At 45.0% G+C, this 24,313-nt stretch overlaps 2 protein-coding genes across 2 annotated transcripts; both read right to left on the bottom strand.

Annotated features, from left to right (window-relative positions):
* Nucleotides 1-17,879: 17,879 nt before the first annotated feature.
* LOC134929677 (uncharacterized) lies at nt 17,880-20,087 on the bottom strand. The gene has a single exon (XM_063925257.1). It carries the CDS (start codon nt 19,512-19,514, stop codon nt 17,880-17,882), a length of 1,635 nt encoding a protein of 544 aa, XP_063781327.1. The 5' UTR covers nt 19,515-20,087.
* Nucleotides 20,088-21,801: 1,714 nt separating this feature from the next.
* On the bottom strand, nt 21,802-22,847 carry LOC134929676 (Y-box-binding protein 1-like). The gene has a single exon (XM_063925256.1). It carries the CDS (start codon nt 22,801-22,803, stop codon nt 21,802-21,804), a length of 1,002 nt encoding a protein of 333 aa, XP_063781326.1. The 5' UTR covers nt 22,804-22,847.
* Between the last annotated feature and the right edge of the window lie 1,466 nt (nt 22,848-24,313).

Genomic DNA, 24,313 nt, shown 5'->3' with positions numbered 1-24,313 from the left:
AAACACCACTTGGGCCGGCAGAAACACCACTTGGGCCGGCAGAACCACCACTTGGGCCGGCCGGCAGGAACACCGTTGGTGGTAAAGGTGATTATAAAAAAAAAAAATGAGAGCTGGGGATTAGGGCTACTGGCGACACCCCAAGAAAAAAAAAAAACGACACTGGGCAGCCACCTCATTGGTGTGTTGGAAGAGCTGCTAATTATTTTTAAAATATTGATAGTTCCATCTAACTCCTTGATACGTTAATAACTTTAACATTTAAACCTGGGCAATGTCGGGTACAGATGGAGCCGCGCTCATCTGATGCGGCTCCATCGCAGGCGCGCACTCCTGGTGTGACTGGGCGATCCGTCCGCCTGGTCACTCCTGGAGTGCACAGAGACGCTCCCATTGTGAGAGTCTCTATCTGGGCGCACGGACTGAAACGCTCTCCATTCAAGTGAACGGGGTGCGTCTCCGTCACGCCCACCCGGCCGGTTGGAGACGTTGTCAGAGATAGGCGCGCCCCTAGTTACAGACGGAACCGCGACTAGCATGGCTCCATCTGTACTTCAGCTGCTTATACATCATTTGTGATGTTCGTGGTTTCAGTTCATTATGGCCCTCATTCCGAGTTGTTCGCTCGTTCTTTTTCATCGCATCGCAGTGAAAATCCGCTTAGTACGCATGCGCAAAGTTCGCACTGCGACTGCGCCAAGTAACTTTACTATGAAGAAAGTATTTTTACTCACGGCTTTTTCTTCGCTCCGGCGATCGTAATGTGATTGACAGGAAATGGGTGTTACTGGGCGGAAACACGGCGTTTCAGGGGCGTGTGGCTGAAAACGCTACCGTTTCCGGAAAAAACGCAGGAGTGGCCGGAGAAACGGTGGGAGTGCCTGGGCGAACGCTGGGTGTGTTTGTGACGTCAACCAGGAACGACAAGCACTGAAATGATCGCACAGGCAGAGTAAGTCTGGAGCTACTCTGAAACTGCTAAGTAGTTAGTAATCGCAATATTGCGAATACATCGGTCGCAATTTTAAGAAGCTAAGATTCACTCCCAGTAGGCGGCGGCTTAGCGTGTGTAACTCTGCTAAATTCGCCTTGCGACCGATCAACTCGGAATGAGGGCCTATGTTTCACAATTACATTTTATTGCATCCTTATGTATTGTATTCTTGTTATGTGGCATGGGGGCATATTCATTATGAAAAAAACTGTGAAATAAGAATTTTTAGTTTTTAATTCTCACCCTTACATTTCGCAATTTTTGATCATGATTCCCTTATAAAAATATCACTTCCGAAAAACTGCTATTTTTGCGAAGCAGCTCTTCGGGAAAATAAGATGATATTTATCACCCTGCAGCTGAGGTGTCATATATATATATATATATATATATATATTAAAAATAGAAAGGAATTATTGCGCCACTTGTGTTCACCAACGCTTACAGATCATAGGTGTATGATGTACCATACAAGTAACATTGACACTCCCTAGAGATTTAAAAGGGCGTCTGCTGACCCCCAAACAATTTAAAACAACAAATCTTTTTTTAAAAATGGGATAAAAAGTATACACATAAAATATAATACCAGTTAAAATATATAGATAAGAATTTTTTTTTCTTAACTTGGTATGCAGTCACTGCCAGGTTGCTCAACGCGTTTCGTCATTCAGACTTCATCAAGGGGTATTGGCAGAGTGGGACCAGGCTTCTATTTATACCAGTACTGATCTAATAGCAATTATGACATCACTTCCTGTTGTTTACACATGGTATTGCATAACAGACTAGAACCTACTAGTTAAAGTTAATAAATATCCTGTTTAAATAGTGTATGTACATATCAAGTTCACTAAATGCTTTAGAAGCAGGTTTGGAGCATGAAAAATGGGTAAAGCATCTCAAATAGGTGCGCCGACGGGTCTTCCGCCACACTTCCGGTATCTTGACGCTGCGTCACTTCCGCCCCACTTCCGGAAACGGGACCACGCATGCGCCTCGTTCAGCTGTTCCTAGAGGCCAGGAGTGCTCGGTCAGGTTACTCCAGCGGCGGCCATCTTTGTGTTGATTTTTCATTATCATCTCTAGGCGGCCATATTTGTGGAGATCAGGATTATGGATGTTTATATCAGTTCTCTGTGGTACTCAGCATAAAAATAAAGGAGATTAATAGATGTAAAAACAATCTATTTAACCTAGTGACAGTTCTTATCAATACTAGAGATGAGCGGGTTCGGTTTCTTTGAATCCGAACCCGCACGAACTTCACTTTTTTTTTCACGGGTCCGAGCGACTCGGATCTTCCCGCCTTGCTCGGTTAACCCGAGCGCGCCCGAACGTCATCATGACGCTGTCGGATTCTCGCGAGACTCGGATTCTATATAAGGAGCCGCGCGTCGCCGCCATTTTCACACGTGCATTGAGATTGATAGGGAGAGGACGTGGCTGGCGTCCTCTCCATTTAGATTAGATTTAGAAGAGAGAGAGAGAGAGAGATTGCTGTGATACTGTAGATTAGAAGAGAGTGCAGACAGAGTTTAGTGACTGACGACCACAGTGACCAGTGACCACCAGAGACAGTGCAGTTGTTTGTTTTATTTAATATATCCGTTCTCTGCCTGAAAAAAACGATACACAGTCACACAGTGACTCAGTCTGTGTGCACTGCTCAGCCCAGTGTGCTGCACATCAATGTATTGTATATAAAGCTTATAATTGTGGGGGAGACTGGGGAGCACTGCAGGTTGTTATAGCAGGAGCCAGGAGTACATGATAAATAATATTATATTAAAATTAAACAGTGCACACTTTTGCTGCAGGAGTGCCACTGCCAGTGTGACTAGTGGTGACCAGTGCCTGACCACCAGTATATTAGTAGTATTGTATACTATCTCTTTATCAACCAGTCTATATTAGCAGCAGACACAGTACAGTGCGGTAGTTCACGGCTGTGGCTACCTCTGTGTCGGCACTCGGCAGGCAGTCCGTCCATCCATAATTGTATTATAATATATACCACCTAACCGTGGTTTTTTTTTCATTCTTTATACCGTCGTCATACTAGTTGTTACGAGTATACTACTATCTCTTTATCAACCAGTGTACAGTGCGGTAGTTCACGGCTGTGGCTACCTCTGTGTCGGCACTCGGCAGGCAGTCCGTCCAACCATAATTGTATTATATACCACCTAACCGTGGTTTTTTTTTCATTCTTTATACCGTCGTCATACTAGTTGTTACGAGTATACTACTATCTCTTTATCAACCAGTGTACAGTGCGGTAGTTCACGGCTGTGGCTACCTCTGTGTCGGCACTCGGCAGGCAGTCCGTCCATCCATAATTGTATTATAATATATACCACCTAACCGTGGTTTTTTTTTCATTCTTTATACCGTCGTCATACTAGTTGTTACGAGTATACTACTATCTCTTTATCAACCAGTGTACAGTGCGGTAGTTCACGGCTGTGGCTACCTCTGTGTCGGCACTCGGCAGGCAGTCCGTCCAACCATAATTGTATTATAATATATACCACCTAACCGTGGTTTTTTTTTCATTCTTTATACCGTCGTCATACTAGTTGTTACGAGTATACTACTATCTCTTTATCAACCAGTGTACAGTGCGGTAGTTCACGGCTGTGGCTACCTCTGTGTCGGCACTCGGCAGGCAGTCCGTCCAACCATAATTGTATTATATACCACCTAACCGTGGTTTTTTTTTCATTCTTTATACCGTCGTCATACTAGTTGTTACGAGTATACTACTATCTCTTTATCAACCAGTGTACAGTGCGGTAGTTCACGGCTGTGGCTACCTCTGTGTCGGCACTCGGCAGGCAGTCCGTCCAACCATAATTGTATTATAATATATACCACCTAACCGTGGTTTTTTTTTCATTCTTTATACCGTCGTCATACTAGTTGTTACGAGTATACTACTATCTCTTTATCAACCAGTGTACAGTGCGGTAGTTCACGGCTGTGGCTACCTCTGTGTCGGCACTCGGCAGGCAGTCCGTCCATCCATAATTGTATTATAATATATACCACCTAACAGTGGTTTTTTTTTCATTCTTTATACCGTCGTCATACTAGTTGTTACGAGTATACTACTATCTCTTTATCAACCAGTGTACAGTGCGGTAGTTCACGGCTGTGGCTACCTCTGTGTCGGCACTCGGCAGGCAGTCCGTCCATCCATAATTGTATTATATACCACCTAACCGTGGTTTTTTTATACCACCTAACCGTGGCAGTCCGTCCATAATTGTATACTAGTATCCAATCCATCCATCTCCATTGTTTACCTGAGGTGCCTTTTAGTTCTGCCTATAAAATATGGAGAACAAAAAAGTTGAGGTTCCAAAATTAGGGAAAGATCAAGATCCACTTCCACCTCGTGCTGAAGCTGCTGCCACTAGTCATGGCCGAGACGATGAAATGCCAGCAACGTCGTCTGCCAAGGCCGATGCCCAATGTCATAGTACAGAGCATGTCAAATCCAAAACACCAAATATCAGAAAAAAAAGGACTCCAAAACCTAAAATAAAATTGTCGGAGGAGAAGCGTAAACTTGCCAATATGCCATTTACCACACGGAGTGGCAAGGAACGGCTGAGGCCCTGGCCTATGTTCATGGCTAGTGGTTCAGCTTCACATGAGGATGGAAGCACTCAGCCTCTCGCTAGAAAACTGAAAAGACTCAAGCTGGCAAAAGCACCGCAAAGAACTGTGCGTTCTTTGAAATCCCAAATCCACAAGGAGAGTCCAATTGTGTCGTTTGCGATGCCTGACCTTCCCAACACTGGACGTGAAGAGCATGCGCCTTCCACTATTTGCATGCCCCCTGCAAGTGCTGGAAGGAGCACCCGCAGTCCAGTTCCTGATAGTCAGATTGAAGATGTCAGTGTTGAAGTACACCAGGATGAGGAGGATATGGGTGTTGCTGGCGCTGGGGAGGAAATTGACCAGGAGGATTCTGATGGTGAGGTGGTTTGTTTAAGTCAGGCACCCGGGGAGACACCTGTTGTCCGTGGGAGGAATATGGCCGTTGACATGCCAGGTGAAAATACCAAAAAAATCAGCTCTTCGGTGTGGAGGTATTTCACCAGAAATGCGGACAAGAGGTGTCAAGCCGTGTGTTCCCTTTGTCAAGCTGTAATAAGTAGGGGTAAGGACGTTAACCACCTCGGAACATCCTCCCTTATACGTCACCTGCAGCGCATTCATAATAAGTCAGTGACAAGTTCAAAAACTTTGGGTGACAGCGGAAGCAGTCCACTGACCAGTAAATCCCTTCCTCTTGTAACCAAGCTCACGCAAACCACCCCACCAACTCCCTCAGTGTCAATTTCCTCCTTCCCCAGGAATGCCAATAGTCCTGCAGGCCATGTCACTGGCAAGTCTGACGAGTCCTCTCCTGCCTGGGATTCCTCCGATGCATCCTTGCGTGTAACGCCTACTGCTGCTGGCGCTGCTGTTGTTGCCGCTGGGAGTCGATGGTCATCCCAGAGGGGAAGTCGTAAGCCCACTTGTACTACTTCCAGTAAGCAATTGACTGTTCAACAGTCCTTTGCGAGGAAGATGAAATATCACAGCAGTCATCCTACTGCAAAGCGGATAACTGAGTCCTTGACAACTATGTTGGTGTTAGACGTGCGTCCGGTATCCGCCGTTAGTTCACAGGGAACTAGACAATTTATTGAGGCAGTGTGCCCCCATTACCAAATACCATCTAGGTTCCACTTCTCTAGGCAGGCGATACCGAGAATGTACACGGACGTCAGAAAAAGACTCACCAGTGTCCTAAAAAATGCAGTTGTACCCAATGTCCACTTAACCACGGACATGTGGACAAGTGGAGCAGGGCAGGGTCAGGACTATATGACTGTGACAGCCCACTGGGTAGATGTATGGACTCCCGCCGCAAGAACAGCAGCGGCGGCACCAGTAGCAGCATCTCGCAAACGCCAACTCTTTCCTAGGCAGGCTACGCTTTGTATCACCGCTTTCCAGAATACGCACACAGCTGAAAACCTCTTACGGCAACTGAGGAAGATCATCGCGGAATGGCTTACCCCAATTGGACTCTCCTGTGGATTTGTGGCATCGGACAATGCCAGCAATATTGTGTGTGCATTAAATATGGGCAAATTCCAGCACGTCCCATGTTTTGCACATACCTTGAATTTGGTGGTGCAGAATTTTTTAAAAAACGACAGGGGCGTGCAAGAGATGCTGTCGGTGGCCAGAAAAATTGCGGGACACTTTCGGCGTACAGGCACCACGTACAGAAGACTGGAGCACCACCAAAAACTACTGAACCTGCCCTGCCATCATCTGAAGCAAGAAGTGGTAACGAGGTGGAATTCAACCCTCTATATGCTTCAGAGGTTGGAGGAGCAGCAAAAGGCCATTCAAGCCTATACAATTGAGCACGATATAGGAGATGGAATGCACCTGTCTCAAGTGCAGTGGAGAATGATTTCAACGTTGTGCAAGGTTCTGATGCCCTTTGAACTTGCCACACGTGAAGTCAGTTCAGACACTGCCAGCCTGAGTCAGGTCATTCCCCTCATCAGGCTTTTGCAGAAGAAGCTGGAGGCATTGAAGAAGGAGCTAACACGGAGCGATTCCGCTAGGCATGTGGGACTTGTGGATGCAGCCCTTAATTCGCTTAACAAGGATTCACGGGTGGTCAATCTGTTGAAATCAGAGCACTACATTTTGGCCACCGTGCTCGATCCTAGATTTAAAGCCTACCTTGGATCTCTCTTTCCGGCAGACACAGGTCTGCTGGGGTTGAAAGACCTGCTGGTGACAAAATTGTCAAGTCAAGCGGAACGCGACCTGTCAACATCTCCTCCTTCACATTCTCCCGCAACTGGGGGTGCGAGGAAAAGGCTCAGAATTCCGAGCCCACCCGCTGGCGGTGATGCAGGGCAGTCTGGAGCGACTGCTGATGCTGACATCTGGTCCGGACTGAAGGACCTGACAACGATTACGGACATGTCGTCTACTGTCACTGCATATGATTCTCTCCCTATTGAAAGAATGGTGGAGGATTATATGAGTGACCGCATCCAAGTAGGCACGTCAGACAGTCCGTACTTATACTGGCAGGAAAAAGAGGCAATTTGGAGGCCCTTGCACAAATTGGCTTTATTCTACCTAAGTTGCCCTCCCACAAGTGTGTACTCCGAAAGAGTGTTTAGTGCCGCCGCTCACCTTGTCAGCAATCGGCGTACGAGGTTACATCCATAAAATGTGCAGAAGATGATGTTCATTAAAATTAATTATAATCAATTCCTAGGGTCGCTAATCTTACTCACACAGCTACCTCATTGCGCCTCTTTTTTTCTTTGCGTCATGTGCTGTTTGGGGAGGGTTTTTTGGAAGGGACATCCTGCGTGACACTGCAGTGCCACTCCTAGATGTGCCCGGTGTTTGTGTCGGCCACTAGGGTCGCTAATCTTACTCACACAGCTACCTCATTGCGCCTCTTTTTTTCTTTGCGTCATGTGCTGTTTGGGGAGGGTTTTTTGGAAGGGACATCCTGCGTGACACTGCAGTGCCACTCCTAGATGTGCCCGGTGTTTGTGTCGGCCACTAGGGTCGCTAATCTTACTCACACAGTCAGCTACCTCATTGCGCCTCTTTTTTTCTTTGCGTCATGTGCTGTTTGGGGAGGGTTTTTTGGAAGGGCCATCCTGCGTGACACTGCAGTGCCACTCCTAGATGGGCCCGGTGTTTGTGTCGGCCACTAGGGTCGCTAATCTTACTCACACAGCTACCTCATTGCGCCTCTTTTTTTCTTTGCGTCATGTGCTGTTTGGGGAGGGTTTTTTGGAAGGGACATCCTGCGTGACACTGCAGTGCCACTCCTAGATGGGCCCGGTGTTTGTGTCGGCCACTAGGGTCGCTTATCTTACTCACACAGCGACCTCGGTGCAAATTTTAGGACTAAAAATAATATTGTGAGGTGTGAGGTATTCAGAATAGACTGAAAATGAGTGTAAATTATGGTTTTTGAGGTTAATAATACTTTGGGATCAAAATGACCCCCAAATTCTATGATTTAAGCTGTTTTTTAGTGTTTTTGGAAAAAAACACCCGAATCCAAAACACACCCGAATCCGACAAAAATAATTCGGTGAGGTTTTGCCAAAACGCGTTCGAACCCAAAACACGGCCGCGGAACCGAACCCAAAACCAAAACACAAAACCCGAAAAATTTCAGGCGCTCATCTCTAATCAATACTAAAAGTAGTATTCATTGTTAAAGTGATTGAGCTAGCAAATAAACATATGAGTATATAAATTGCAAGTTGCTACGTGTAATTAGTATATTAATAACCAATTGGTATTATAAGAGATATTTGTAAGGTGCAGATTCAATAAATATAAAGTGCTTTGTGCAAATTATATGTAGCAAGCCAAAAATAAGAATTTACTCACCGGTAATTCTATTTCTCGTAGTCCGTAGTGGATGCTGGGAACTCCGTAAGGACCATGGGGAATAGACGGGCTCCGCAGGAGACTGGGCACTCTAAAAGAAAGATTAGGTACTATCTGGTGTGCACTGGCTCCTCCCTGTATGCCCCTCCTCCAGACCTCAGTTAGGGAAACTGTGCCCGGAAGAGCTGACACAACAAGGAAAGGATTTGGAATCCAGGGTAAGACTCATACCAGCCACACCAATCACACTGTACAACTTGTGATAACCATACCCAGTTAACAGTATGAACAATAACTGAGCCTCATTCAACGGATGGCTCATAACAATAACCCTTTAGGGAAGCAATAACTATATACATGTATTGCAGAGAGTCCGCACTTGGGACGGGCGCCCAGCATCCACTACGGAGAAATAGAATTACCGGTGAGTAAATTCTTATTTTCTCTGACGTCCTAGTGGATGCTGGGAACTCCGTAAGGACCATGGGGATTATACCAAAGCTCCCAAACGTGCGGGAGAGTGCGGATGACTCTGCAGCACCGAATGAGCAAACTCAAGGTCCTCCTCAGCCAGGGTATCAAACTTTTAGAACTTAGCAAATGTGTTTGAACCCGACCAAGTAGCAGCTCGGCAAAGCTGTAAAGCCGAGACCCCTCGGGCAGCCGCCCAAGAAGAGACCACCTTCCTTGTGGAGTGGGCTTTTACTGATTTTGGATGCGGCAATCCTGCCGCAGAATGAGCTTGCTGAATCGTGTTACCGATCCAGCGCGCAATAGTTTGCTTTGAAGCAGGAGCACCCAGCTTGTTGGGTGCATGCAGGATAAACAGCGAGTCAGTTTTCCGGACTCCAGCCGTCCTGGCTACATAGATTTTCAAAGCCCTGACTACATCAAGTAACTTGGAGTCCTCGAAGTCCCGAGTAACCGCAGGCACCACAATAGGTTGGTTCAAATGAAACGCTGATACCACCTTTGGGAGAAATTGGGGACGAGTCCTCAATTCTGCCCTGTCCATATGAAAGATCAGATATGGGCTTTTACATGACAAAGCCGCCAATTCTGACACACGCCTAGCTGAAGCTAAGGCCAACAGCATGACCACCTTCCACGTGAGATACTTTAGCTCCACGGTCTTAAGTGGCTCAAACCAGTATGATTTCAGGAAATCCAACACAACGTTAAGATCCCAAGGTGCCACTGGAGGCACAAAAGGGGGCTGAATATGCAGTACTCCCTTAACAAACGTTTGAACTTCAGGCAGTAAAGCCAGTTCTCTTTGAAAGAAAATAGATAGAGCCGAAATCTGGACCTTTATGGACCCCAATTTTAGGCCCATAGTCACCCCTGACTGTAGGAAGTGCAGAAATCGACCCAGCTGGAATTCCTCTGTTGGGGCCTTCCTGGCCTCACACCAAGCAACATATTTCCGCCATATGCGGTGATAATGTTTTGCTGTCACATCCTTCCTAGCTTTTATCAGCGTAGGAATCACTTCATCTGGAATGCCCTTTTCCGTTAGGATCCGGCGTTCAACCGCCATGCCGTCAAATGCAGCCGCGGTAAGTCTTGGAACAGACAGGGCCCCTACTGTAACAGGTCCTGTCTGAGAGGCAGAGGCCATGGGTCCTCTGAGATCATTTCTTGTAGTTCTGGGTACCAAGTTCTTCTTGGCCAATCCGGAACGATGAGTATAGTTCTTACTCCTCTCTTTCTTACTATCCTCAGTACCTTGGGTATGAGAGGAAGAGGAGGGAACACATAAACCGACTGGTACACCCACGGTGTCACTAGTGCGTCCACAGCTATCGCCTGATGGTCCCTTGACCTGGCGCAATAGTCCACCTGTGGCAGTTCCCAACGATTTACAATCTGTGTGAAGACTTCTTGATGAAGTCCCCACTCTCCCGGGTGGAGGTCGTGCCTGCTGAGGAAGTCTGCTTCCCAGTTGTCCACTCCCGGAATGAACACTGCCGACAGTGCTAGCACGTGATTCTCCGCCCATCGAAGAATCCTTGTGGCTTCTGCCATTGCCATCCTGCTTCTTGTGCCGCCCTGGCGGTTTTGTCCAGAACCATGCCCAGGAAAAGCAAACGCGTCGCAGGAATCAGCTGCGACTTTGGGATATTCAGAATCCAGCCGTGCTGTTGCAACACTTCCTGAGAGAGTGCTACGCTGACCAACAACTGCTCTCTGGACCTCGCCTTTATGAGGAGATCGTCCAAGTACGGGATAATTATAACTCCCTTCTTCCGAAGGAGTATCATCATTTCGGCCATTACCTTGGTAAATATTCTCGGTGCCGTGGAGAGACCAAACGGCAACGTCTGGAATTGGTAATGACAGTCCTGTACCACAAACCTGAGGTATTCCTGGTGAGGTAGGTAAATAGGGACATGCAAGTAAGCATCCTTGATGTCCAGCGACACCATAAAATCCCCTTCTTCCAGGCTTGCAATAACCGCCCTGAGCGATTCCATTTTGAACTTGAACTTCTTTATATAAGTGTTCAAGGATTTTAAATTCAGAATGGGTCTCACCGAACCGTCCGGTTTCGGTACCACAAACATTGTTGAATAGTAACCCCTTCCCTGTTGAAGGAGGGGTACCTTGATTATCACCTGCTGAAGGTACAGCTTGTGAATTGCCGCCAGTACTACCTCCCTTTCCCTGGGAGCAGCTGGCAAGGCTGATTTGAGGTAACGGCGAGGGGGAGTCGCCTCGAACTCCAGCTTGTATCCCTGAGATACAATTTGTACAGCCCAGAGATCCACCTGTGAGCGAACCCACTGGTTGCTGAAGTTTCGGAGACGCGCCCGCACCGCACCTGGCTCCGCCTGTGGAGCCCCAACGTCATGCGGTAGACTTAGTGGAAGCAGGGGAGGAATTTTGTTCCTGGGAACTGGCTGCCTGGTGCAGCTTCTTTCCTCTACCCTTGCCTCTGGCCAGAAAGGATGCGCCTCTGACCCGCTTGCCTTTCTGAGGCCGAAAGGACTGCATTCGATAATACGGTGCTTTCTTAGGCTGTGAGGGAACCTGAGGTAAAAAAGTCGACTTCCCAGCTGTTGCTGTGGATACGAGGTCCGAGAGACCGTCCCCAAACAATTCCTCACCCTTATAAGGCAAAACCTCCATGTGTTTTTTAGAATCAGCATCACCTGTCCACTGCCGAGTCCATAATACTCTCCTGGCAGAAATGGACATTGCATTAATTCTAGATGCCAGCAGGCAAATGTCCCTCTGGGCATCCCACATATATAAGACGACGTCTTTTATATGTCCTAGGGTTAGTAAAATAGTATCCCTGTCGAGGGAATCAATGTTGTCTGACAGGGTATCAGTCCATGCTGCTGCAGCACTACACATCCAGGCTGAAGCAATAGCAGGTCTCAGTAGAGTACCAGAGTGTGTATACACAGACTTCAGAATAGCTTCCTGCTTTCAATCCGCAGGCTCCTTTAGGGCGGCCGTATCCTGAGACGGCAGTGCCACCCTTTTAGATAATCGTGTGAGCGCCTTGTCCACCCTAGGGGATGTTTCCCAACGTAACCTATCCGTTGACGGGAAAGGGTACGCCATCAGTAACCTCTTAGAAATCACTAGTTTCTTATCAGGGGAACTCCACGCTTCTTCACACAATTCATTTAATTCATCAGATGGGGGAAAAGTCACTGGTTGCTTTTTCTCCCCAAACATAATACCCCTCTTGGTAGTAACCGGGTTAACGTCAGAAATGTGCAATACATCTTTCATTGCAGTAATCATGCATCGGATGGCCTTTGTAGACTGTACATTTGTCACATCCTCATCTACACTGGAGTCAGACTCCGTGTCGACATCTGTGTCCACCATCTGAGCTAGCGGGCGTTTAAGAGCCCCTGACGGCTTCAGAGTCGCCTGGGCAGGCGCGGGCAGAGACCCCGGCTGTCCCAAGGCTGCTGCGTCATCGAACCTTTTATGTAAGGAGTTGACACTGTCAGTTAAGACCTTCCACATATCCATCCAATCAGGTGTCGGCCCCGTCGGGGGTGACACCACACTTATCTGCCCTTGCTCCGCCTCCACGTAACCCTCCTCATCAAACATGTCGACACAGCCGTACCGACACACCGCACACACACAGGGAATGCTCTGACTGAGGACAGGACCCCACAAAGTCCTTTGGGGAGACAGAGAGAGAGTATGCCAGCACACACCACAGCGCTATATAACACAGGGATTTACACTATAATAAGTGATTTTTCCCAATAGCTGCTTAATTATCTTATTTGCACCTAAATTTATGTACCCCCCCTCTCTTTTTTAGCCTTCTTGTATCAGGATACTGCAGGGGAGAGCCTGGGGAGCTGCTTCCAGCGGAGCTGTGAAGGGAAAATGGCGCTGGTGTGCTGAGGAAGAAGGCCCTGCCCCCTCAGCGGCGGGCTTCTGTCCCGCGTTTTGTGTAACTTAATGGTGGGGTTTTTTACACATATACAGTGCCAGACTGTATTATGTGTTTTTTCTATTGCCAAAAGGTATAATAATTGCTGCCCAGGGCGCCCCCCCCTCCAGCGCCCTGCACCCTACAGTGACCGGAGTGTGTGGTGTGCTGTGGGAGCAATGGCAATGAATTTTCTTTATTCACCTATATGTCTGTTTTGTGATTTTAAACCTTATGTTTCACTGCGAGTTTGGGATAAAACATATAAATGTACATCTCATTTTAATACATATCTAATAAAGGTTACTTTTTAGTATATAATCATCTCTGTCTCAAGTGCGTCAACAGTACAGACTTCTCCTTGTCTTTTTCCCCACCCCAATTCTAGCTTACAATTACTGTAGTTGACTGCACCCCCTCCTATATAGAATATTTTTTGTTATTAAGAAGAAGGGGTTTTTCGCCAAGTGGGTTTATGGTGACGAAAAGCATATACCCACAATATATTAGTACAAAACTGAGTGTGCAGATAGTATATCTGTGTGGTCAAACCAACACCAGAATGTTTCCCTTAAAATACCCTACAGCTGTATACCAAACACCACCTTGTAACCTTGTTCTGTCCCCTCCTATCCTGAAAAGGTGAATCCCTTTGTTCTGTAACCATTTTAAACAGCTATTTCTTTCTGATGTGGTGCAGGGGGGCTATGTGTACAATGTGCACTATTTGGGTTAAATATGTAATGTTCTGATAACACTCTATGCACTCACAAACTCCGCCGTAAATACCCATACCACACGCAGGTCCGCGAGAGCGATCAGACGCAAATTGCGGATATGTGCACGCATGGCGGAACAAGTGCACGCGCAGCGGGCATGTGTATGTGGTTAGTACGTGGTGTGTGTGCTACAATATTTTTCGACTTTGACAATAAATATATATATATATATATATATATATATTTATTTATTTGTGAGCTCTAGTGAAATGGGGCATTTTGTTTTAAATAAAAAATACAGTAATGCAATCACTAAAGCACTATTACTGTACTTCTTTTAATGCACTTTAACCTACTGTATGGCTGCTAGGAGTGTGTGTGCCTTGATTTGACAGCAGTTAGTAGCTAGCAAGCATAGGTGGTGACAGACCACAATAGGAAATTTTGAATTGAGTGGGCATGACTCTGAGTGGGCACAGTCCGAAGTCTCTGCAGATAGGGTGACCAGGCGGCCCAGGGCACTTAAGATATACGGGGGCCATACCCCTCCAGTTCTTCTCAGCACACACCCTGCTAGTGACTGCTAGATGCCAGATACTTGCAACACCCGGCCAGCCTGTTCTTCTCCTGCTGGCATTGCACCCATTTCTGCTCCTCAATCAACTCACTGCTGTGCTGAAGCTGGCATTGGAGAGTGTCAACGCTAAGGTGGAGTGGACTGTGGACAACACAGTCTAGAATCCTAATCATGATGGGGTAAATGTATGAAACGCCGTTATTGGGGGGGGGGGGGGGGGGGGATGCACTGATACCACAATCTAAAAAGTTGCACTGATCCTTCTGACACTTGCAGCTATTGATTTCGCCAGCTGCAGGTGTCGATGCCCATAAACCACAACAGTGACAGCGCTGTAGCAGTTGCCAGCTCCGGGCTGCATGCGAGATCTAGGGAGAGTAGCGACATCTTAGACATGCACACTGGAGCCGACCGGTGGAGAGACATGTGCTGTGTGCTCTAGCAGTGATTGTCGGAGGGAAGAGTTTGCACTCCCCCACTTCTGCATCTGAGATGGTAACACATCTCGGCGCTGCTGCTTCCTGCTTCGCCTTGGTAAAGAGGCGAAGCAGAAAGCATTATACCCGCACTTATTCCTCCCAGTATCTGCACTCTGCAGGCAGGTCAGTGCAGAGGTATGCAGCCTGCTACTCCTCCTTGCCAGAGGTGCATCCCAGAATCCGTGCAGGGGGCAGAGCTGTTGTAGCGTCTATCTCCTCGAGTGTCCGCAAACTGAGCTGAGACACTTGCAACTCCCTCTACCGTCCGCTGTGTGATGGCCCCTGGATTAGCCCCTTCCTCTCAGGCAGCGCAAGAACAGATGCTGCTCATTTCCAGTCTCCGCCACGCTGCTGCTCATGGGAGATCACCAAACCTGGGACAAAGTACTGTAGCTCTGTTTTCCCAGCCTACACCCCTCTCACTGCCCACCTGTGCCCTTCGCTACATGCCCCCTTTCAGTATCAAATAACAAAAAATCTGGCCCCATAAGTCCCACCTAACAATAACTAAAGCTTCACCTGTAGGTACATATTGTACAGGAGCCTGTCTGAATTCTAATCATTGCTGGCATTAAGAACCGCGTACTTATGGGGTTATATATATAGATAGATAGATAGATAGATAGATAGATAGATAGATAGATAGATAGATAGATAGATGGGATTGGTATGGGATCCCAGCACATGGGATGGCAAATGTCAGTATACTGACATTGGTATCCCGTGCAGCAGAATGCCAGCTCGCCACAGGTTCTAGTCTTCCTCTATGGGTGTCGTGGACACCAACAGAGGGAGAATCATCTACTTCACCGGTATTCCGACGGTGGGCTAGTATGGTGGTCAGTACCCATGTCGGGATCCTGACGTCGGTATTGAGACAGCCGGGATCCTGATGGGCGGGGTTTTAACTGCATACCATATATAAATATATATATATATATATATAAATATTATTAATATTCTTTATATATAGGGCATCACAAGGGTTCCACAGCGCCCAATTACAGAGTACATAAACAAATAATCAAAACAGGAAAACAGTGACTTACTGTAGTTGAAGACAATATAAGACAAGTACAGGGTAAATACATATAGCTATGTCAGCAGATGACAATGACATAAGTATCAGGTGGCAGAGGACTGCTGGATTTGGTGCAGTTGAAGATTATTAAAGTAAGCACAAGAGGGAAGAGGACCCTGCTCGTGAGAGCATACATTTTAAAGGGGAGGGACATACAGACAGGGGTGACACAGACGGGGTAGACAGAGAGCGTGGGACAGAGGGTTAGGGTGAGATTTGGCTGGGTTTGGTGAAGAAGTGGGTCTTCAGAGCCCATACACATGTGACACTGAGGTACAATTATAGTGATAGTAGAAATGAATGGAAAATCTACAGTTGAGTAAGATATGCAGGTAAATATTTGTATTATTACCTTTAGTTTTACTTCACAGTTCTCCAATCACTTTCATTCTTCATTGAGAGGTGAGTATAGGAGTCTCAATTGAATAAATGTAGAAACAATGTATACTTTCCATGCTAATTTATTAAAGAACACTTCTCAACAATGAATTTGGTGATCAGTCAATAATGATCATCTCAACAAGAACATAAAATGTTCATACATAAAAGCTCACAGTTAATAAACTCATGCAATAGCCCCAACACTATAGTGTGGCACAAAAGAAGAGCCAATGACAACCACCAAAACTAGTCCATCTCTGCTGGTGCAACATTCAAGTTATGCATGCACATTAACTGTACACAGACATAACCAAATTCCCTTTAGTAATAGTGTCACTAAGCACATTTACATTAGCATAACACTATACTTCAACCTTACTATTCTGTACTATTACTTATTAGAATTATACCTCAAATTAAGTAGCAATTCAATTTAATTGAGCTCTCTTTCGGTGGTGCACATTCAAAACTTTTAACAAGAAAAGGATGCTGTCTATGTTAGAGGAATTAGCAGTTAACTTGCTCCAATCAGTTTAATCCAATTGCCAGCAATGTGTGTAGATGCTCACTCAATACAGTTGCCAAAGTTAGCTGAATAACAATCTCTGCTGAGGTCTATTTGTAATCCCTCCATAGTTAGGAATTGCTTTCCATTCCACTCCTAACTGCAATCAAAGTTAATATTTTAGTAGTTATTGTATCCTGTTACTGACTGTTCTCTTAGGCAAATAAGTAGGTAGGAGATTAAAGTAGAGTCCCTGGCTGTCAGAAATAATATCCATTAGTACTGACTGATGACAGGATGGTTAGATGTTTGTAGGCAGAAATACATTTAATGCAGGCTTTAGTCTCTTAATAATGCCTCTGTAGTGCCTGACTGATCAAGCTGTATCCTTACTGTAAGTATATGCTGAAAACAGGGTAGTGCTTTCCTACACTTTATTTTACAGATAGTAATATTGACTGAAATAAGGAAGTTTTTGGCTAATATGCCTATGTTATTAATGAATTACTTTGAAAGGGTCACTCTCAATTATGGACTGCATGGTACTGAGGTGTGCGGTGCAGTGCTTAATTGCAATACCTCTTGTGAAGCTTTCAAGTGTTACAAGTCCTCTATCACCTTATAAGACAACTCCTGCTTCACCTCTCAGTCTGTATTGCTCGTGCACCAGATGCCGGGACTTCAGGGGAATGTTCTGCCTGCTTCTGTCACTCGCAGCCAGGCTGCTCCCCTGGCCTTGCCTTATCTGAGGTAGCTGGTAATTCAATTTTATTATACTTTTCAAGGGATTTATTGGACAGAATAGGAGCCTGTCAGCACTGCTCTGACACCCAGCTCAGCTCCTTCCCTTCCACCATTACCTCAGAGCTCCCCTGGACCAACTGCCACTGTCTTCAAACTGTCTCCTCCCAGACCACCTGACTCTGGTCATGTGACCTTTTCAGCAATTGCTGTGGGTACTTGAAGTTATACAATACTGTATACTGTATATAGATATATTGACTGCTCTTTTTGGTGGGTATCACATACTCTGCCACTAGAATTTTGCATGTCCTCATGCAACAAGCCATTTCAAAGTCGAATAAAGAACAGTCTCACATTTTTGTACATGGAGAACAATTTAGCTATTCAACTGTTGAACATGAGATAAGTACATACATCTGATATTTACAAGAACAATACCTATTATAAACATTTATTCTCTGACTGTCTGTACTGAATAAATGGAGCACCTTTATTTCTCCATGCTGACTTTCTCAAACCTGCTACATAATGAATGCTATCTCACTTGGATTCTTCTCAATATATTCATTGTCTGTGAATGTATACTCTGAAGGAACAGAAATTGAGGGCTCTTTCACTAAACTATATGATTGCTCAGGAAGAGAAGAATCCAGCCTTTGCATGACAAAATCCAGGCAATTCTGTACAGAGGACCCCAACCTCTCTGCTATGGATAAGTTGGTAATGCTTTCAGTATTTTCCTTACAATATGCCTGCATATTTGCTTGGTTGTGGTGGGCTATACTGGAATAAGTGTCCTCCTTTATTGTCTTACTCTGACATAATGGCTCTGCAATAGACTGTGGTCTGACTACTTCATGAAAGCTCTGATGCACCAACCCACTCTGTTTCTGTGTATCTTGTACAACTGTTCTCCACAAAAACTCACTCTGCTTTGGGACATCGTGATATTGTCTGTTTCCATATGGTTTCCTTGGGTAGTTTGGTGGGTAGCGATGTCTCCAGTAATGTGACTGGGGATTAGCACTTTTAGCCATACTTTCAACTTTGTCTGACTCCTCTCCACCTTTATTATATCGATAGTTTGGCTGGTAGTTATTTGGAGAACCCCTGTGATATGGATAGTGCTGATACTGATTGCGATCTGCTGCATATTTGCTGCCTTGCACTGGAATACCACTAGGACCAGTTACATTTGCTGCGTGTAGACCTTTCTTTCCTTTGACCACATAAAATTCTACAGTCTCTCCAACTTCCAGACTTTGAAGATATTTTCTTGGGTTGTTCTTCTGGATGCCTGTGTAGTGTACAAAGATATCTCTCTTCGTGTCATCTTGATTAATAAAGCCATAACCACGTCTTACATGGAACCATATGACTTTGCCCAAAACTTTCCCAGCACTGGCTGGCGTAACATCATCTGCAGGTGGCATGCCGACAGCTTTTATTTGGTTCTGCACTACTGGGTTGAGACCCCCATCTCCAGGTAGTTCTTCCTCCAAGAGTGAACCTATTCTCTCCATTCTTCGTGAGGGTTGTTCCTTGGCCTCAGTACTTCTAAGTACATTTTCTTGTTGGCAGTGTGCAACATGACCACTCTCCTGGCAAAGTCTACAAATTGGCCGATTCTGTTCGACGAAATTATCCTTAAATTGTCTATAATTTCCTGTCGCTCCCCATTGTTTGTCATAACAGGGCCTTGTTCCAGATTGCCAGTCTTTCTCTTCTCTTCTTGGTCTTTCTTTCAAGCTCTTTATTTCTTTATACATATCTGTCATGCCCTGAATAAGTTCTGCAATTTGTACTTTTAAAGCAACTAACAAATCTGCTATACTCAATGACTGAATATGTTGATTTGCTGATTCCAAATATGCGGTAGTCTGCATTTGCCTGGAACTGGTTCCCAAAATCTTGATTGCTGTTTCTTTAAAATCTAAGAAACTGCTGGTTGGTTTTTGCAGCCGTATCATTTTAAGATGAGCTTTCATCTGTTCTCCATAGACCCCCTCGACAAACTGACTAACAAGTGTTTCATCTTCTTGAATTATTTCCCCTGGTTTGCAGGCCTTAATGTCTTGCAATGCTTCTTGTAAACCAAGAGCAAACTCTCGCAGAGTTTCATCAGGTTGCTGCTTTCTTGCATAAAAATGCAACATCAAATCCGATAATGTTCGGGACTCAAAGATTTTCGATAATCTTTCCAATATGTCTGTTGCTGTTCTCTTCTCTGTGGCCAAGAGTTTGCTTCCCGCTGAGCAGTCCACTTCAGTTGTCCAATTAATATTTCCACTTTTTGTTGTTCACTTAGTGGGTATAGCCTAAACATTGCCTGAATTTTTGTCATAAATTCTTTGAATTCAGTTGACTCTGCAGTACACATACCTCCTGAAAAAGTAAGAAGCCATGGTGCACCAAAATAGTATGGCATTGTAATTGGTGAGGAAGTGTGCATAATGGAGCCATCCCTCATGGGTACTTCCCTTTGATACATCTTGATCTAACTAAGTTTAAAACTTGCTTTGGATCTATCCTGTTCGTTGGACGCCAAATGTGACACTGAGGTACAATTATAGTGATAGTAGAAATGAATGGAAAATCTACAGTTGAGTAAGATATGCAGGTAAGTATTTGTAGTATTACCTTTAGTTTTACTTCACAGTTCTCCAATCACTTTCATTTTTCATTGAGAGGTGAGTATAGGAGTCTCAATTGAATAAATGTAGAAACAATGTATACTTTCCATGCTAATTTATTAAAGAACACTTCTCAACAATTAATTTGGTGATCAGTCAATAATGATCATCTCAACAAGAACATAAAATGTTCATAGATAAAAGCTCACAGTTAATAAACTCATGCAATACCCCCAACACTATAGTGTGGCACAAAAGAAGAGCCAATGACAACCACCAAAACTAGTCCATCTCTGCTGGTGCAACATTCAAGTTATGCATGCACATTAACTGTACACAGACATAACCAAATTCCCTTTAGTAATAGTGTCACTAAGCACATTTACATTAGCATAACACTATACTTCAACCTTACTATTCTGTACTATTACTTATTAGAGTTATACCTCAAATTATGTAGCAATTCAATTTAATTGAGCTCTCTTTCGGTGGTGCACATTCAAAACTTTTAACAAGAAAAGGATGCTGTCTATGTTAGAGGAATTAGCAGTTAATTTGCTCCAATTAGTTTAATCCAATTGCCAGCAATGTGTGTAGATGCTCACTCAATACAGTTGCCAAAGTTAGCTGAATAACAATCTCTGCTGAGGTCTATTTGTAATCCCTCCATAGTTAGGAATTGCTTTCCATTCCACTCCTAACTGCAATCAAAGTTAATATTTTAGTAGTTATTGTATCCTGTTACTGACTGTTCTCTTAGGCAAATAAGTAGGTAGGAGATTAAAGTAGAGTCCCTGGCTGTCAGAAATAATATCCATTAGTACTGACTGATGACAGGATGGTTAGATGTTTGTAGGCAGAAATACATTTAATGCAGGCTTTAGTCTCTTATTAATGCCTCTGTAGAGCCTGACTGATTAAGCTGTATCCTTACTGTAAGTATATGCTGAAAACAGGGTAGTGCTTTCCTACACTTTATTTTACAGATAGTAATATTGACTGAAATGAGGAAGTTTTTGGCTAATATGCCTATGTTATTAATGAATTACTTTGAAAGGGTCACTCTCCTCAATTATGGACTGCATGGTACTGAGGTGTGCGGTGCAGTGCTTAATTGCAATACCTCTTGTGAAGCTTTCAAGTGTTACAAGTCCTCTATCACCTTATAAGACAACTCCTGCTTCACCTCTCAGTCTGTATTGCTCGTGCACCAGATGCCGGGACTTCAGGGGAATGTTCTGCCTGCTTCTGTCACTCGCAGCCAGGCTGCTCCCCTGGCCTTGCCTTATCTGAGGTAGCTGGTAATTCAATTTTATTATACTTTTCAAGGGATTTATGGGACAGAATAGGAGCCTGTCAGCACTGCTCTGACACCCAGCGCAGCTCCTTCCCTTTCCACCATTACCTCAGAGCTCCCCTGGACCAACTGCCACTGTCTTCAAACTGTCTCCTCCCAGACCACCTGACTCTGGTCATGTGACCTTTTCAGCAATTGCTGTGGGTACTTGAAGTTATACAATACTGTATACTGTATATAGATATATTGACTGCTCTTTTTGGTGGGTATCACATACTCTGCCACTAGAATTTTGCATGTCCTCATGCAACAAGCCATTTCAAAGTCCAATAAAGAACAGTCTCACATTTTTGTACATGGAGAACAATTTAGCTATTCAACTTTTGAACATGAGATAAGTACATACATCTGATATTTACAAGAACAATACCTATTATAAACATTTATTCTCTGACTGTCTGTACTGAATAAATGGAGCACCTTTATTTCTCCATGCTGACTTTCTCAAACCTGCTATATAATGAATGCTATCTCACTGGGATTCTTCTCAATATATTCATTGTCTGTGAATGTATACTCTGAAGGAACAGAAATTGAGGGCTCTTTCACTAAACTATATGATTGCTCAGGAAGAGAAGAATCCAGCCTTTGCATGACAAAATCCAGGCAATTCTGTACAGAGGACCACAACCTCTCTGCTATGGATAAGTTGGTAATGCTTTCAGTATTTTCCTTACAATATGCCTGCATATCTGCTTGGTTGTGGTGGGCTATACTGGAATAAGTGTCCTCCATTATTGTCTTACTCTGACATAATGACTCTACAATAGACTGTGGTCTGACTACTTCATGAAAGCTCTGATGCACCAACCCACTCTGTTTCTGTGTATCTTGTACAACTGTTCTCCACAAAAACTCACTCTGCGCTGGGACATCGGGATATTGTCTGTTTCCATATGGTTTCCTTGGGTAGTTTGGTGGGTAGCGATGTCTCCAGTAATGTGACTGGGGATTAGCACTTATAGCCATACTTTCAACTTTGTCTGACTCCTCTCCACCTTCATTATATCGATAGTTTGGCTGGTAGTTATTTGGAGAACCCCTGTGATATGGATAGTGCTGATACTGATTGCGATCTGCTGCATATTTGCTGCCTTGCACTGGAATACCACTAGGACCAGTTACATTTGCTGCGTGTAGACCTTTCTTTCCTTTGACCACATAAAACTCTACAGTCTCTCCAACTTCCAGACTTTGAAGATATTTTCTTGGGTTGTTCTTCTGGATGCCTGTGTAGTGTACAAAGATATCTCTCTTCGTGTCATCTTGATTAATAAAGCCATAACCACATCTTACATGGAACCATATGACTTTGCCCAAAACTTTCCCAGCACTGGCTGGCGTAACATCATCTGCAGGTGGCATGCCGACAGCTTTTATTTGGTTCTGCACTACTGGGTTGAGACCCCCATCTCCAGGTAGTTCTTCCTCCAAGAGTGAACCTATTCTCTCCATTCTTCGTGAGGGTTGTTCCTTGGTCTCAGTACTTCTAAGTACATTTTCTTGTTGGCAGTGTGCAACATGACCACTCTCCTGGCAAAGTCTACAAATTGGCCGATTCTGTTCGACGAAAATAAGAATTTACTTACCGATAATTCTATTTCTCATAGTCCGTAGTGGATGCTGGGGACTCCGTAAGGACCATGGGGAATAGCGGCTCCGCAGGAGTCTGGGCACAAAAGTAAAGCTTTAGAACTACCTGGTGTGCACTGGCTCCTCCCCCTATGACCCTCCTCCAAGCCTCAGTTAGGATACTGTGCCCGGACGAGCGTACACAATAAGGAAGGATTTTGAATCCCGGGTAAGACTCATACCAGCCACACCAATCACACCGTACAACTCGTGATCTAAACCCAGTTAACAGCATGATAACAGAGGAGCCTCTGAAAAGATGGCTCACAACAATAATAACCCGATTTTTGTAACAATAACTATGTACAAGTATTGCAGACAATCCGCACTTGGGATGGGCGCCCAGCATCCACTACGGACTATGAGAAGTAGAATTATCGGTAAGTAAATTCTTATTTTCTCTAACGTCCTAAGTGGATGCTGGGGACTCCGTAAGGACCATGGGGATTATACCAAAGCTCCCAAACGGGCGGGAGAGTGCGGATGACTCTGCAGCACCAAATGAGAGAACTCCAGGTCCTCCTCAGCCAGGGTATCAATTTTGTAAAATTTTACAAATGTATTTGCTCCTGACCAGGTAGCTGCTCGGCAAAGTTGTAAAGCCGAGACCCCTCGGGCAGCCGCCAAAGATGAGCCCATCTTCCTTGTGGAGTGGGCATTTACAGATTTTTGGCTGTGGCAGGCCTGCCACAGAATGTGCAAGCTGAATTGTACTACAAATCCAACGAGCAATAGTCTGCTTAGAAGCAGGAGCACCCAGCTTGTTGGGTGCATACAGGATAAACAGCGAGTCAGATTTTCTGACTCCAGCCGTCCTGGAAACATATATTTTCAGGGCCCTGATAACGTCTAGCAACTTGGAGTCCTCCAAGTCCCTAGTAGCCGCAGGCACCACAATAGGTTGGTTCAGGTGAAACGCTGAAATCACCTTAGGGAGAAACTGAGGACGAGTCCTCAATTCCGCCCTGTCCGAATGGAAAATCAGATAAGGGCTTTTTCAGGATAAAGCCGCCAATTCTGACACGCGCCTGGCCCAGGCCAGGGCCAACAGCATGACCACTTTCCATGTGAGATATTTTAACTCCACAGATTTAAGTGGTTCAAACCAATGTGACTTTTGGAACCCAAAAACTACATTGAGATCTCAAGGTGCCACTGGAGGCACAAAAGGAGGCTGTATATGCAGTACCCCTTTTACAACGTCTGAACTTCAGGGACTGAAGCTAGTTCTTTTTGGAAGAAAATTGACAGGGCCGAAATTTGAACCTTAATGGACCCCAATTTCAGGCCCATAGACACTCCTGTTTGCAGGAAATGTAGGAATCGACCCAGT

Source organism: Pseudophryne corroboree, chromosome 5 (genome assembly GCF_028390025.1).
Source record: "Pseudophryne corroboree isolate aPseCor3 chromosome 5, aPseCor3.hap2, whole genome shotgun sequence".
NCBI classification, from domain to species: domain Eukaryota; kingdom Metazoa; phylum Chordata; class Amphibia; order Anura; family Myobatrachidae; genus Pseudophryne; species Pseudophryne corroboree.
This window is presented reverse-complemented; position numbering and strand designations above follow the sequence as displayed.